General features: G+C 42.0%; 2 protein-coding genes across 3 annotated transcripts in view; both read left to right on the top strand.

The window, feature by feature from the left end:
* LOC126457930 (juvenile hormone esterase-like) overlaps nt 1-15,622 on the top strand; it is a 561,537-nt gene that overhangs the window by 302,364 nt on the left and 243,551 nt on the right. The window lies entirely within an intron of this gene.
* LOC126457931 (esterase FE4-like) overlaps nt 1-15,622 on the top strand; it is a 179,200-nt gene that overhangs the window by 64,491 nt on the left and 99,087 nt on the right. For both annotated transcript variants that reach the window (XM_050094642.1, XM_050094641.1), the window contains exons 2-3: nt 2,891-3,037; nt 7,522-7,659. In XM_050094642.1, the coding sequence (XP_049950599.1) occupies nt 2,891-3,037; nt 7,522-7,659 (285 nt within the window). The remainder of the gene's footprint in view (nt 1-2,890; nt 3,038-7,521; nt 7,660-15,622) is intronic.

Raw genomic sequence — 15,622 nt, 5'->3', positions numbered from 1 at the left:
GCTTGCTTTGCATGGCCTCCACGTTCACCCGACCCAACGCCATGCGATTTTTTTTCCTTTGGGGGCTTCATCAAGGATCGTGTGTACGTGCCTCCGCTACCAGCAGACCTCAATGAATTAAGGAACCGGATTGAAGCAGCTGTTGCTACAATAACTGAAGACACACTTATCAACGTTTGGGAAGAACTCTGCTACAGACTTTGTGTGCCGTGTGACAAATGGTGCTCAAATTGAACATATTTAAGATTCTTGGTAAAACCTGTTTGAGTTGCTCTTTCATTTGACATATCATTTATAACTAAGTTTAACATAATAAATATTGTAAAGCGTTAAACCCCCGATATTCATTTATAAAAACCTGTATATTTAACGTGCAAACTCCATATGATCCCAGTGGATCTCAAAGATTTAGCCGAGATCTTTGACCCCGCCAGGACACACAATCCATTTGATCCTTTCATCCAGACCTGAGTCACTGGAGTGCAGATAGTTGTGCAAGCTAGCCGTGCATAGGAGAAGAACGGTGCAGAGGAAACGAGTCCGGCTCTGCTCACGGTACTGTAATTCTAGATCACACTGAGCATCTGCGAAGGTACTGAGCAGATACAGGGGTAACTAAATCGAACATATTTAATGTAATCTGTACTCTAAACGTTTTACTGAAATGCTATCGCGAACCGAGCGAGGTGGTGGAGTGGTTAGCACACTGTACACGCATTCGGGAAGACCACGGTTCAAACCCGCGTCTGCCCATCCTCATTTAAACTTCCGTGATTCTCCCGGCAAGTGCCGGGATGGTTCCTTTGAAAGAGCATGGCCAGTTTCCCTCCCCATCCTTCCCTGATCCGAGCTTGTGCTCCATCTCTAATGACCTTGTTGTCGTTGTCGTTCAGTGAACAGACTACAAGCTTATAGAATATCGGGCTGGATTCACTGGACTGAGAACGTCGTAGCAGAAAGAACTGTGTGCTGTTCTTATCAAAGTGAAATGGACGGATGTAAAGTTAATTTCAGTAGTACACCAAGGGAGCGCCAAATGGCATGTTGTTGGGTATTATTTCCCTTAGCTTGTTCGTGGAAGAGGTTGTTGTTTTGAACTGGAAACTTGCAACAGCACAAAACTCTGTAGAAAAGCAGGAAAACGTCCGAAAGATTAAAGACTGTTGCAGAAAGTCGAAGCTTACCCTGGAAATAAATAAACGTATTTCGCATAAATAGTTGAAAAGGTTCATTAGCGATCGATTATACTATTAGAGATAAATCACTGGGAACAGTAACAACAGTAACACATCGGGTAACATCTATCCCAATAGCGAAACCAACAGGAAAAACAGATACTAGGCTGAGATTCATTGGAAGACACTATTAATCCACGGAAGATATACCTCACACGCATTCGACCGATTCTTTAATGTTACTGGTCGGTCTGGGACCCTTGCCATCTAGGGTTTGTAGAATAGAAATAAGATCCAAATAAGAGCGGCGCCTTTCGTTAAAGGTTCGTTCTGTAAGAACGGAAGCATTATGTAGATGCTCCTTAAATGTTAGTGGTAATCACTACAAGAACCCATTGTGGATCACGGAGAACGTACGAATAAAGAATATACAAACAGCTTATTACTTCCACATACATCTTGCGAAATTATTACGAAAACCAGAGACGTAGAGTCCATGAGTGTCCCCAGAAGTCATTCTTCCCGTTCACTATTCGTGAATGGAATATGAAAAGTGGAAAATTATATTGGTTCCAGTAGTACTCTCGTAACGGTTTCAGAACTGATGGTCCCTAAATTTTCCGTAAAATGCACAAATGATTCCTTTACCGTCTCAAAAACATCTGCCTGTCAATATGGCATGCCCCCGTCTATTTGCGAGGCGGCATGATACCCCACGTTAGTGACTGCTGTTCTGTCTCCGTATTCGCACAAGAGCCCGTCTTGTCGCACACTACGATTCTGTTCAGCTTACCATTTCCCGCAACATACCGGAAAAAAAAGCCCATCGGAGCAGTCGTGCTTTGAGTTTTGGATTTCTCAGAAGGGAGTTTTGGAAAGCAAAGAGCACGGAACGTGCAGCATCCCAAGTTTTTCGTACGATTTCATGCGAACGACACCGAAAAATATCAGGGAAATCACCTGAGAGTTGAAGAGCACTGTGAAAAAATTTTCGTCAATTGAATATACAAGTTCGTTAGTGACTACGGAGCAATGCTCACTACTGCCACCAGGAACATCCGTCCTTATAACCATTTCTTTTTCGATAGCACTGACGCACAAAGCCTTCACTCATCACATTCAAGTTACTGTCACATCGAATATCAACAGATTTGAGATTTTATGGCATTAAAAACCATACTACGCAACAGACTTCATGTTTGGCGACATTTCATTTTCAACAGCTGCTGTAGACGAACGAGAAGCAACGTGACATTCTTGCTAGCGTTGCTCTAAGCAGAACAACCTACGGTTATTCCCAGATCCTCACCCCCCCCCCCCCGTCCCTCTCCCCCTCCCGCCCTCCCTCTCCCCCTCCCGCCCTCCCTCTCCCCCTCCCGCCCTCCCTCTCCCCCTCCCACCCCTCCCCCGCCCCTCCGCCCTCGAACGAACGACACCGTCTCCCAACACTTCCCACGCTATCGAAATAGGCATAATGTGTTTTAGCAAGTAATATCGTTCAATATACGACTCACGAGACTTCAAACGAATAACATGGGCAGGAGTAAGAGTGTAGAATAATTTACCAACCCCACCACTTGGATCCTGTGATATTTGAACGAACAGTGATGTGCTGGCGACAGTGCGTTCCATAACATTAAGAAAAGGGCTAAGAAAATGACGGCACCTTGTAGGGAGCAAGGTGGGTGTTGACACAGATGTAAACGATGTTTCAGATGTCTGCGGCGGAGGAGTTCGTGACTGTGCGGGTGTCCGAGGGCTTGGTGCGCGGCCGCAGGGCCACCACCGTGCAAGGCGGCTCCTACGTCAGCTTCCAGGGCCTGCCCTACGCCCGCCCTCCTGTCGGGGAACTTCGCTTCGAGGTGAGAAGCTTTCCAGCGTCCGCCAGTCGGAGCGTTAAATGCCAGAAGTCAGAATGTGGCAGGGGACCTAGAAAAACTGAAAAAGGAAATGTAGAGGGGTCAGTCTAGATACAGTGAGAGTTAGTGAAGTAAAATGGAAGTAAGATAAGGATATTTAACCAGAGGAATATAGGGGAGTAGCAACAGAAGCAGGAAATGATGTACCAGGAGTAGGATTTGTCGGGATGGTAGGAAAGAGAGTGAGTTACTATGAACAGTTTAGCGACAGGATTATTCTCATCAGTTGACAGCAAACCAACGCCAAAAATAATATTTCAGGTATATATGCCTGCGTCACAAGCAGATGATGAACTGATACAGGAAGTATTTGAGGGCATTGAATATGTAATTTCAGTACGTAGAGAGAGATTAAAATCTAATGGTAGTGGATGACTGGAACGCTATAGTAGGAGAAGGAAGACTATTGGCTCGATTATAATAATGATAGAGGAGGAAGACTAATTGAGTTCTGCAGTAAATTTTAGTAGGTAATAATGAATACGCTGTTCAAAAATCACGAGAGGTGGTGTACCTGGAAAAACATGGAGACTCAGAACGATTCCAGCTGGATTACATCATGGTAAGACGGGGTTATGAAATTGGTTTAACAGCATCGTCTGGAAGAATTATCGTGGAAAGTAGTGGGATACTGTAGTACTGAGGAATTACGTACGTTTGAAGTCGTCTAGGACTGTAAGTTACTGCGATCATGAATGTAATTGGCAGTTAAGTTGGAGTGGACTGGATATCTCTATGAAAGGCAACCACGGAAGCTGGGCATTCAAAATAGGTACAAGAATTGCAAAGAAATCTTGTGTGACAGAAGCAGTCAGTGACCCACGAATCTGTAAAGAGTCTAACTCCCACGTATAAAGCAGCTTCAAACTTCTGATTACTTTACAAATAAGTTAATGTGTTGAGTAATTAACCTTAAGTCCGAAGTGAGAAAAGTTTAGAAAACGTTTGAAACTGTCTAAAGTTTGCTGGAAGCCAGTGTTGTCAAACATTACATAAGTGTAATCCGGGTAATTTGCACCTCTTTTTAATCAAAAGTTGGCTTTTGATACAGCTCAATGTTTGACATCCTATCTCCTGAATGTTTCGTACAATGATACTCTACGAAACGTAATGCCAATAAAGTTGCTAAGAAAGAAGTAATCAATTAAAACATCATGCCTGATGCGGTAGTTTCAATACATGAACAGTGAAAATTTAGTACGGGATAAACTTTTTCCCTGCATCATTTTGCGGAGGGTGTCACTGAGACAGTTTCGTAAACGTTTTAAACTGTGTGTTAACTTTGTTGAAGATCACTAAGTGCTCTCCTCCTCAAATACTGGAGAATATGGGTATGGGTATTTGCGTGTAATGACGTAACGCTGCCTACAGACCCATATGGTTTCTAACCGAAGTAGGTGTTCTTGCATTGCTGCTTTAAACCTTTAACGTAACATTGTACTTCTTAATGAGAAATTATGACAGAATTTCACGTTGTTAAATTTAGTCAGAAATTATATGAAATACTGAAAATCAAATTTTTGTTGCCTTAGAGCTGTTGGATGGGGTACGTGCTCCTGATACCATGCACCATGCACAATGAACCGAGAAAGTCGTTTAGTAATATGGTCTCCAACTGATCGATGGAAGAAGGAACAACAATATAAGTCAAATAGGAATGAAGTAAATAGGAAGTGCAGGAAAATCAAGGTTAAATGATCGCAGGAAAACTGCGAAGAAAATGAAGACATGGTCCTCGGAGGAAATGATTAAGCGTATAGGAAAGTCAAAACAGCATTCGGTGAAATTAACAGCGAAGGCGTATAAGGGGAACTACTATCGATAGTGGTATGACTCTGTAAATCGAACCCGGTGCGCAACGCCGGTTCTCTGGAACACCCTGAGCTGAGCGCGCCTTTTCCTGCAGCTGCCTCGTGTCGCTGTCGCCTTCAACACTGCCGAAGCACTACCGGTCACGCGCTACAATGTGGGATGGGACTACAGTTGCCAGCTTAAATTGACAAAATTGCCGAACATTGTATGATGAGCTGAGAGTTGAGGGTGAACACAATAAACATTAAGAATTATACTTATTATTGCTAGGTAGAGCTCTCAGCAAATTTTTGTTAACTTTTATTTTTTGGTAAAAGTCGTTGCATGTTACAAACCTCAAATAACAAAACTCTGCTTTTACGATACCGACACTCAGTTCATTTCTGGCGTTAGACCATAAATGACTCACGTGACTGAAGACTCGTTCTACATAGACATTCCTGGATGGAATCGCCATTATTCTGTACATAGTTTTTTGTATTAGGTGTTTTTTCTTCGTTTAAAGACGTTTTCCACGAATTGTTTGTGAACGTAGAAGCTTGACTTGGTAACAGTCCAAAAGTTTTATTTAGTATACGGATCTCTTCGTGCAGACTACCTTCACTGCGTTACAAATAGGCTGGCCAGCGCGGCAGCCGAATGCAGAGGAAGGAAGCGACGGTCAACGATCAGTAAAATATTGCGAATCCAACACGGGCCGACTGACTTGATTTTGCAAATCAGTAAATAAATTAGTGATATGAGTGGAATCCTAAATATACCGAACCACTCGTACTTCGGTACAGTACACCAGACACAGACTGAAATACCGAACAGTTGGATAAAAAGAACCGAACACCTAGCAAGGTGTGACCCAAGGGTGGTGGCAAGGGGGGAGGGGGGGGGGAGGCTATAGCCCGCCCTCCCCCCTCCCCAATGGAATATCATATTACTCTGAATATAATGACTTCAGAAGTCAGCAAATATATTACTCCAACAGATTCAATCATTTTTTTATAATTATGTTGCAATGTATTTTAACAAAAGAATAAGAGTGGCAAATAGCTTACTATCTAAACCAATAAATATCAATTAACTTAAAATAGGCGTCTTATTATTTATTAATGCACATTTCTTTAACCTGACCCCAAAACAGTTACCAAAAACTACTTTAGGCAACATCAAATTTTACCAATTTGTCGCTGGAGGACCCCAACTCTCCTTCGGTTAAGCGATATCCCATTCGTCCCCCCCCCCCCCCCCCCCTCTGGCTTGAAGACCCTTTCGGGTTCCGTGCAAAGTGTCGCGTGCATTGGTCAAGTGATGAATTATGAGTTTGGATATATTCCATCGGTTGGTTGGGTACCAGCATAGAATAGAGAAAAAAATGGCAGCCAACGAGCTGCAGAATTAAAATGACGATCGGTTTGTTCACGCCAATTATAGCTAGCCTTTAGGAGCAAACTCAAGACAGAAAAAAAAATTCAGTTCAGCGCTAAAAGTAAACTGTAATTTCTCGCTATCGCTGGTTATGTGAAACTATCCTCACACTAGCTACACGACTTGCCGCGTTACCAGCAGATGAGCAGTCCTTGTTGGCCTTGGTTGCAGATTATAAGCGACACAGGCTGATTCCAGGCGAAAAAGAATGATAGAAGAAAATTAAGAGCAAATAAAGTCAAAATGATAACAATGAAATGGCAAAGAATCAGAAATTAAAAAACTGAATTTAAACCAATTAACTGAATAAAAATAATAATCAAACTCTTTTGGTTAGATTAGAAATGAAACGAAAATTCGCAAAATTTAACGAGATTCGAACCTAAGACTTTAGATAGGTTAATGCAATAACCATTGTGCTATGCCATAGCATTGTAGCGGGAGGGAGCTATATATGTGTCTGTGGTGCTCCACTGAACGATGAATTGAGGCCTTCAAAAATTCGGCTTCATGCTATGTCGTGCGAAGGTTAACTAACATAAGCCAATCTCTGTTGTCATGATAATTGAATATGTGGCGCTGAATCACGTCTTGTGCCGAAGTATTGCTGTGTCTGAAGCGTATGTATTTCCTGAGCATCGTTGCGTGCGTTTTTTGTTTTTGGTGTGACTATCACGTGGGAAATAAAAGTAAAAGTGCCCGACCCATGATTGGGGATCCCAACACGTCAGAAAAGAGTGCCACACAAGAAATCGGAAGTGAACTGTCCAGTTGTTGTGGCAGTTTGGCAATGGCGAGAGCTTTAGGCGTGACGCTGACCACTCTGGAGAAAACCACCTCCAACGTGTAAAGTATCAACTGTCAAGTAATTTTAGTTGGGCTGTAGTAACAGATGTAGCAACAGTGAAAATGGATGTTAAGGGGACTAATTAGCACCCGAAACCGGTGATTAAAAGTGATTATTGCGATCAAGATTGACAAGGAGTACAGTTGGGATACAACTGAAGAGTCTAATAGATTCTGTTCTGTATTGCACATTAGACACAATGTTGAGCTGTTCGAAACATTTTATGGCTTTTTTAATTTAAAGGACGCCTATGCTGCTCAGTTGCTACCAATATTTTTTCCAATAAATAATGAAAACACTAAATGAAATCTGTTGATGTTCATTTAGTGGAGAACTGTTTCTTTTGCAGCCCCCGCAGCCGGCAGATAGCTGGTCAGGTGTGAGAGACGCGCTGTCAGAGGGCGCAGCCTGCATCCAGTACAACCTGATCGTGCGCCAGCTAATCGGCAGCGAGGACTGCCTCTACCTCAACGTGTACACCCCACAGGTATGCCCAACGCTTCCTGCAGCCTCATGTATAGGCAAACCTCAGAAGAGTCCCTGCTGCAAAGCACTCTCCCATTGCCTGGAAAAGCAACACGAATGTAAATCGCTCAAAAAGAAAAAAAGGACCGAATCTGCCCTTGTGCTCTTTGCTAAGCACTCGCAACCCTGACAGGGATGCCCCATCATTTTAAGAGGGAGAGACTGGAACCTTTTCCTGGCGGGGTCAGGGATTTTCTCTGCCTCGTGATGACTGGGTGTTGTGTGATGTCCTTAGGTTACTTAGGTTTAAGTAGTTGTAAGTTCTAGGGGAGTGATGACCATAGATGTTAAGTCCCATAGTGCTCAGAGCCATTTGAACCATATTTGAACTGGAGCCTGGAGATCAGTTGGCATGAAGGAGGAGGGAAGCTGAGCCGGAGCATGCTTATCGAGCAGGCCCTGACTGCCTGCACTTCTTGCAATCACGCTTAAAAATGAAGTATTTTCTGGAAAGAATATTGAAAGTCGCACCAGAGTAAAGTAATGATTTTTAAGATTAAATTTTCATAGCAAAGCGAGGTGTTCTGTAAAAAAAGGTGATCGTACAGTAATAAACTGGCAGTGATAAATTTGTACCAGATAGAGAGAAATCAGTGGCAGCAATTGGAGAGTGAATGCAGACGGAATCGGAACGGATGTGTTAAACGAATTTAAAGTGGAGTAATATAAGTGCAAAAGTGGTCAAATATTAATGTAACCTCTTCATTATTAATAAATATATTTTGAAATGGGCAGCATCATAGAACTGTTTGGGAGAATAGATATGGCTTGCCTCATAGGCTCACGGTCGGAACTTAGTCTTCAGCACATATATCTTGGGAGTAAGTTCGCTCTCTCTAACCGGATACTTATTAATGTCTGATGGCAAATTTTTCTAAGATAGTCAGGGTGGCTTTCACACAGTGTCGCGAATCGTAAATGAGAAAATGAGGCGTGTGCGCAGTGTTCAGTCTGTAAACAAGCCACAAATAAGCATGACAAGCTTACGCGATGTGTACATTGTTACTTTGCGGCAAGGACTGTCAGTACAGAACCTTGACATTAAGGCAGAATCTTTTGATAAGTTCAGTGGCTATCATGACACACAAAACATTAATGAACTTCCTCTTTGTGGTCAACTACCCTAGCTGATGGCTGGTACATACTAATTGTGGATGGCAAGCCCCAGAGCTGTAGATCCTGCACCCCTGGTAAAACTGGCAAAGCTGCCTACCCCCTGCTGTCAAATACCTTTTATCAGGTACTCCTGCGTAAATTTACCACATTTAATAACTTTAAGTAGGTCTAATAAAGACTGAGTATTACTGGAAAATATTACTTCAATTGGCTACACTAATGAAACATTTGCACATAAAAAATTAAATGTGAAATTGTAGTACAGAAATAAATTACAAATAGTATAAACTTTCTAAATAAATTGAAAGTAAAACACAAACTATATCTTATTGTTTATGGATATTGTCTACTGATTTTAATAAGATGTATAATAATGAACAGGACATAGGAAAAAGATAGGAAGCAGTCGCCGAAAAGTTTTGGATGTAAAATATGGTTCCTGTCCATGAATCATGTTTTTATTAGGCCTATAATTTAACCTTGCAGTTCTGTGCCTTAAGTGAAGCAGACTCAAGTTCAGTTTTTGTCCTATTCAGTCATCAAGACAACTAACTTTGCAAGTCTACTTTCACTACTTTCATCATAGGTGAACAGAATAATGCTTTCTATAGACTTGACAACTAATAATTGGCATAATAATGTCAATCAGCTGCCCAAGGCTTATTCCTGAATATTCATTTGCTCAGCAGATAGTACAAACAGAAACTTGGCAGCAGAAAAGGTACTGGATGGAGAGGCAAGTAACTTAATCTCCCCTATACCTTTTCTGCCAGCTAACTCCATCATTGCATCTCACTCTTGACCTCAATTGGCAGAAAATTGTAAAAATTGCAAGCCTTCAGTGAAATTGCATACCTGTATGTGCTCCAGTACCCGCTCATCTACCTTCGAGATCATACAATACTGTAACAAAGTAGCAGTAATAACACTTTTGTTGAACATGAGCTAACTCTATAAGTGACAGCTGTGTGAAACAAGTGAACCATTGCCACATAAACCATGTTAGCAATAGCTGTCTGTTCAGTAGTAGTACTATTTCATGAGGCTACTACTTGCATGAAATGATGCTTTGGAAGTCACTGAGTGACAACAGCGAGCATTTAAAGCTGCAGGCCAAGGGAAAGGCTTCCCTTGCAGACAGAAGATGGAACACAAGTGGGAGAACTGACATTTCTTCCTGGTTAGTTCTTAAACTAATTTTCTTTCATAGTTTCTGAGGACAGTTTTTGCATCCCATCTGTGTCCGCGTCCTCACCAGTGGTCACTTTGCCGCCCACATGGTACTGTCCATGAAGGTACATAAAGGAGAATACAACAGAACTACAAGTTGCCTGTTTGGAGGCAACTGGAAGAGCTGTGTGTATCAGGCAGTATACGACCCTCTCCGAATTATCATTTTGGCCTCTTTGCATCCGTTATGAACATTAGTACGATTACTTCAATATCTTTGGCAAGGGAACTCCTAGTATGGAAGTTGGATCAATGGCGTCAGGTTGTTGTTACTGGCGAATGCAGTATTTGTTTGACATCTGATGATGGTCATAGAAAAGTGTGGAGATTACCAATACCAATGCACATTTCATGCATGCAGTCATGTACAGATATCAGACTCAGTGACATACTTAATTTATAAAGAGGCAAAATTGTTACTCAGCACCTCACATTAATTAATTTAGTTTAGTGAATTTTTGTACAGAGATATTATTTTTATAATGATATTAGATATGTCATGTTGCAAGGTTTATATAGAATAAACATCATTACTTATAGTTACTTCATTGATACGGGAAACAAATATTTTAAGTAACAAAATTGACAACAGTTAAGCAGTAGTGATCAGACATTGAAGATACATATACAACAAAATTTGTAAGTAAAAATAATAATATAATAATAATAATAATAATAATAATAATAATAATAACAATAACAACAACAACAACAACAACAACAACAACAACAACTACTACTACTACTACTACTACTCCCGTGGAGGCCCGGGAAAAGAATAGGCCTCCGGTATGTTCTGCCAGTCGTAAAAGGCGACGAAAAGAACAAACCACTAATAGGGGTAACCCTCCTTTTAGTGTGATTACTTGGTTCAGGAGAGAACTAAAGAAGCCTTGGACAAGCGCCGTCATGGTCGGGGACGACGCTTGAACCCTATGCCCGCCCACAATGGTAACGACACTGCTAGCCAACTGGAAAATGATTTAAATCCAAATAGAGGTGTTTTGCAGGATATGCTTCCTGCAACCACACTAGAAGGAAAACAAAGACAGAGGATGAGATGGTCAGATGAAGTTAATCGACACCTCATGTTCTGTTAGTACCAAGCAACAAACATAGGAACCAACACAACTGGATACAGATCACAAGTATACACAACATTTATTACCAGATACCCGGAATTAAAATTTTTAACAGAACCATGGCTAGCTGATCAGATCCGTGTAATAATCAAAAATAACGGGATACCCCAGTCAGAATTAGAAAACATCAAACAACAAGTACAACAAATACTGGAACAAAATAATGTGCAATCAGAAGAAGAACAAATTACAGTAATGGACTCAAACATCCCAGAGAAAACAAACAAAGAACAAAATGCGTCAATTAAACAATCAGAGGAAAACGAAATCTTAAGACAGCCACCAGAACAAGCACAAATAGAACACGAAGTGACACACATGTTAGATATAGAAGAAAAATTTCAGTTGGCATATATAGAATACAAAGACACAAATACAGACATTAGACCATTCTTGCATAGGCCACCAAATAACCCACAAGTCGAAACAACAATAACAACTATAAACACAATCATACACAACAAAATAAATGAAAATACAACTATGGAAGAGTTACAACTACTGCTTTATGTAGGAGCACTCACTACACTAAATATACACACTAGGCAGAGATCAGAACCAACCAACACACAGAAGAAACCCACAAAACCAGCATGGCTACACAGGCTACAGATCAGAATAGAAAAACTGAGAAAAGACATCGGACAGCTAACACAATTTATAAGAAATGAAATATCAGACAAAAAACGAAAAAGGTTAGGTAAAATCTCACAACAAGAAGCAATAGAGCAATTAGATGAAAAGAAGCAGAAATTACAAGCATTGGTCAAACGACTTAGAAGATACAAAAAAAGTGAAATTAGAAGGAAACAAAACCAAACATTCAACACAAACCAAAAGAGATTTTACCAAACAATAGATAACACACACATTAAAATAGACAATCCACCAAACATAACAGACATGGAACACTTCTGGAGCAACATATGGTCAAACCCAGTACAACATAACAGGCATGCACGGTGGATACAAGCAGAAACAGACTCGTACAAGATGATACCACAAATTCCTGAAGTGATAACTTTGCAACATGAAGTCACCCGAGGAATTAATTCCACGCACAATTGGAAAGCCCCTGGAAATGATCAAATAGCAAATTTCTGGCTAAAGAAGTTCACCTCAACACATTCACATCTAACTAAATTATTTAACAGTTACATAGCAGACCCATACACATTCCCTGATACACTTACACATGGAATAACTTATCTGAAAGCTAAAGATCAAGCAGACACAGCAAACCCAGCTAAATAGCGCCCCATAACATGCCTACCAACAATATACAAAATATTAACTTCAGTCATTACACAGAAATTAATGACACATACAACACAGAACAAAATTATAAATGAAGAACAAAAAGGCTGCTGCAAAGGAGCACGAGGATGTAAAGAGCAACTGATAATAAATGCAGAGGTGACATATCAAGCTAAAACTAAACAAAGGTCGCTACACTATGCATACATTGATTACCAAAAAGCTTTTGATAGTGTACCCCACTCATGGTTACTGCAAATATTGGAAATATACAAAGTAGATCCTAAATTGATACAGTTCCTAAACATAGTAATGAAAAATTGGAAAACCACACTTAATATCCAAACAAATTCAAATAATATCACATCACAGCCAATACAGATTAAGTGTGGAATATACCAAGGAGACTCATTAAGTCCTTTCTGGTTCTGTCTTGCTCTGAACCCACTATCCAACATGCTAAACAATACAAATTATGGATATAATATTACTGGAACATACCCACACAAAATCACGCATCTGCTATACATGGATGATCTAAAACTACTGGCAGCAACAAATCAACAACTCAACCAATTACTAAAGATAACAGAAGTATTCAGCAATGATATAAATATGGCTTTTGGAACAGACAAATGTAAGAATAATAGCATAGTCAAGGGAAAACACACTAAACAAGAAGATTACATATTGGATAACCACAACCACTGCATAGAAGCGATGGAAAAAACAGATGCCTATAAATATCTAGGATACAGACAAAAAATAGGAATAGATAATACAAATATTAAAGAAGAACTAAACGAAAAATATAGATAAAGACTAACAAAAATACTGAAAACAGTACTGACAGCAAGAAACAAGACAAAAGCTATAAATACTTATGCTATACCAATATTGACCTACTCATTTGGAGTAGTGAAATGGAGTAACACACCTAGAAGCACTCAATACACTTACACGATCACAACGCCACAAATATAGAATACGTCACATACATTCAGCAACAGAAAGATTCACATTAAGCAGAAAGGAAGGAGGAAGGGGATTTATCGACATGAAAAACCTACATTATGGACATATATCTAAAAACAAAGATGATGTGACTTACCAAATGAAAACGCTGGCATGTTGATAGACACACAAATATACACACAAAATTCTAGCTTTCGCAACCAACGGTTGCCTCATCAGGAAAGAGGGAAGGAGAGGGAAAGACGAAAGGATTTGGGTTTTAAGGGAGAGGGTAAGGAGCTATTCCAATCCCGGGAGTGGAAAGACTTACCTTAGGTGGGGAAAAAGGACGGGTATACACTCCCGCGCACACACACACATATCCATCCACACATATACAGACACAAGGAGACATATACAGAGGCCTCTGTATATGTTGCTTGTCTCTCTCTCTCTCTCTCTCTCTCTCTCTCTCTCTCTCTCTCTCTCTCTCTCTCTATATATATATATATATATATATATATATATATATATATATATATATATATATATACACACTCCTGGAAATTGAAATAAGAACACCGTGAATTCATTGTCCCAGGAAGGGGAAACTTTATTGACACATTCCTGGGGTCAGATAAACCACATGATCACACTGACAGAACCTCAGGCACATAGACACAGGCAACAGAGCATGCACAATGTCGGCACTAGTACAGTGTATATCCACCTTTCGCAGCAATGCAGGCTGCTATTCTCCCATGGAGACGATCGTAGAGATGCTGGATGTAGTCCTGTGGAACGGCTTGCCATGCCATTTCCACCTGGCGCCTCAGTTGGACCAGCTTTCGTGCTGGACGTGCAGACCGCGTGAGACGACGCTTCATCCAGTCCCAAACATGCTCAATGGGGGACAGATCCGGAGATCTTGCTGGCCAGGGTAGTTGACTTACACCTTCTAGAGCACGTTGGGTGGCACGGGATACATGTGGACGTGCATTGTCCTGTTGGAACAGCAAGTTCCCTTGCCGGTCTAGGAATGGTAGAACGATGGGTTCGATGACGGTTTGGATGTACCGTGCACTGTTCAGTGTCCCCTCGACGATCACCAGTGGTGTACGGCCAGTGTAGGAGATCGCTCCCCACACCATGATGCCGGGTGTTGGCCCTGTGTGCCTCGGTCGTATGCAGTCCTGATTGTGGCGCTCACCTGCACGGCGCCAAACACGCATACGACCATCATTGGCACCAAGGCAGAAGCGACTCTCATCGCTGAAGACGACATGTCTCCATTCGTCCCTCCATTCACGCCTGTCGCGACACCACTGGAGGCGGGCTGCACGATGTTGGGGCGTGAGCGGAAGACGGCCTAACGGTGTGCGGGACCGTAGCCCAGCTTCATGGAGACGGTTGCCAATGGTCCTCGTCGATACCCCAGGAGCAACAGTGTCCCTAATTTGCTGGGAAGTGGCGGTGCGGTCCCCTACGGCACTGCGTAGGATCCTACGGTCTTGGCGTGCATCCGTGCGTCGCTGCGGTCCGGTCCCAGGTCGACGGGCACGTGCACCTTCCGCCGACCACTGGCGACAACATCGATGTACTGTGGAGACCTCACGCCCCACGTGTTGAGCAATTCGGCGGTACGTCCACCCGGCCTCCCGCATGCCCACTATACGCCCTCGCTCAAAGTCCGTCAACTGCACATACGGTTCACGTCCATGCTGTCGTGGCATGCTACCAGTGTTAAAGACTGCGATGGAGCTCCGTATGCCACGGCAAACTGGCTGACACTGGCGGCAGCGGTGCACAAATGCTGCGCAGCTAGCGCCATTCGACGGCCAACACCGCGGTTCCTGGTGTGTCCGCTGTGCCGTGCGTGTGATCATTGCTTGTACAGCCCTCTCGCAGTGTCCGGAGCAAGTATGGTGGGTCTGACACACAGGTGTCAGTGTGTTCTTTTTTCCATTTCCAGGAGCGTATATAAACAAAGATGAGGTGACTTACCGAACGAAAGTGCTGGCAGGTCGATAGACACACAAACAAACACAAACATACACACAAAATTCTAGCTTTCACAACCAACGGTTGCCTCATCAGGAAAGAGGGAAGGAGAGGGAAAGAAGAAAGGATGTGGGTTTTAAGGGAGAGGGTAAGGAGTCATTCCAATCCCGGGAGCGGAAAGACTTACCTTGGGGGGAAAAAAGGACAGGTATACACTCGCACACA

The sequence above is a fragment of the Schistocerca serialis genome, chromosome 2, assembly GCF_023864345.2.
Source record: "Schistocerca serialis cubense isolate TAMUIC-IGC-003099 chromosome 2, iqSchSeri2.2, whole genome shotgun sequence".
NCBI lineage: Eukaryota > Metazoa > Arthropoda > Insecta > Orthoptera > Acrididae > Schistocerca > Schistocerca serialis.
This window is presented reverse-complemented; position numbering and strand designations above follow the sequence as displayed.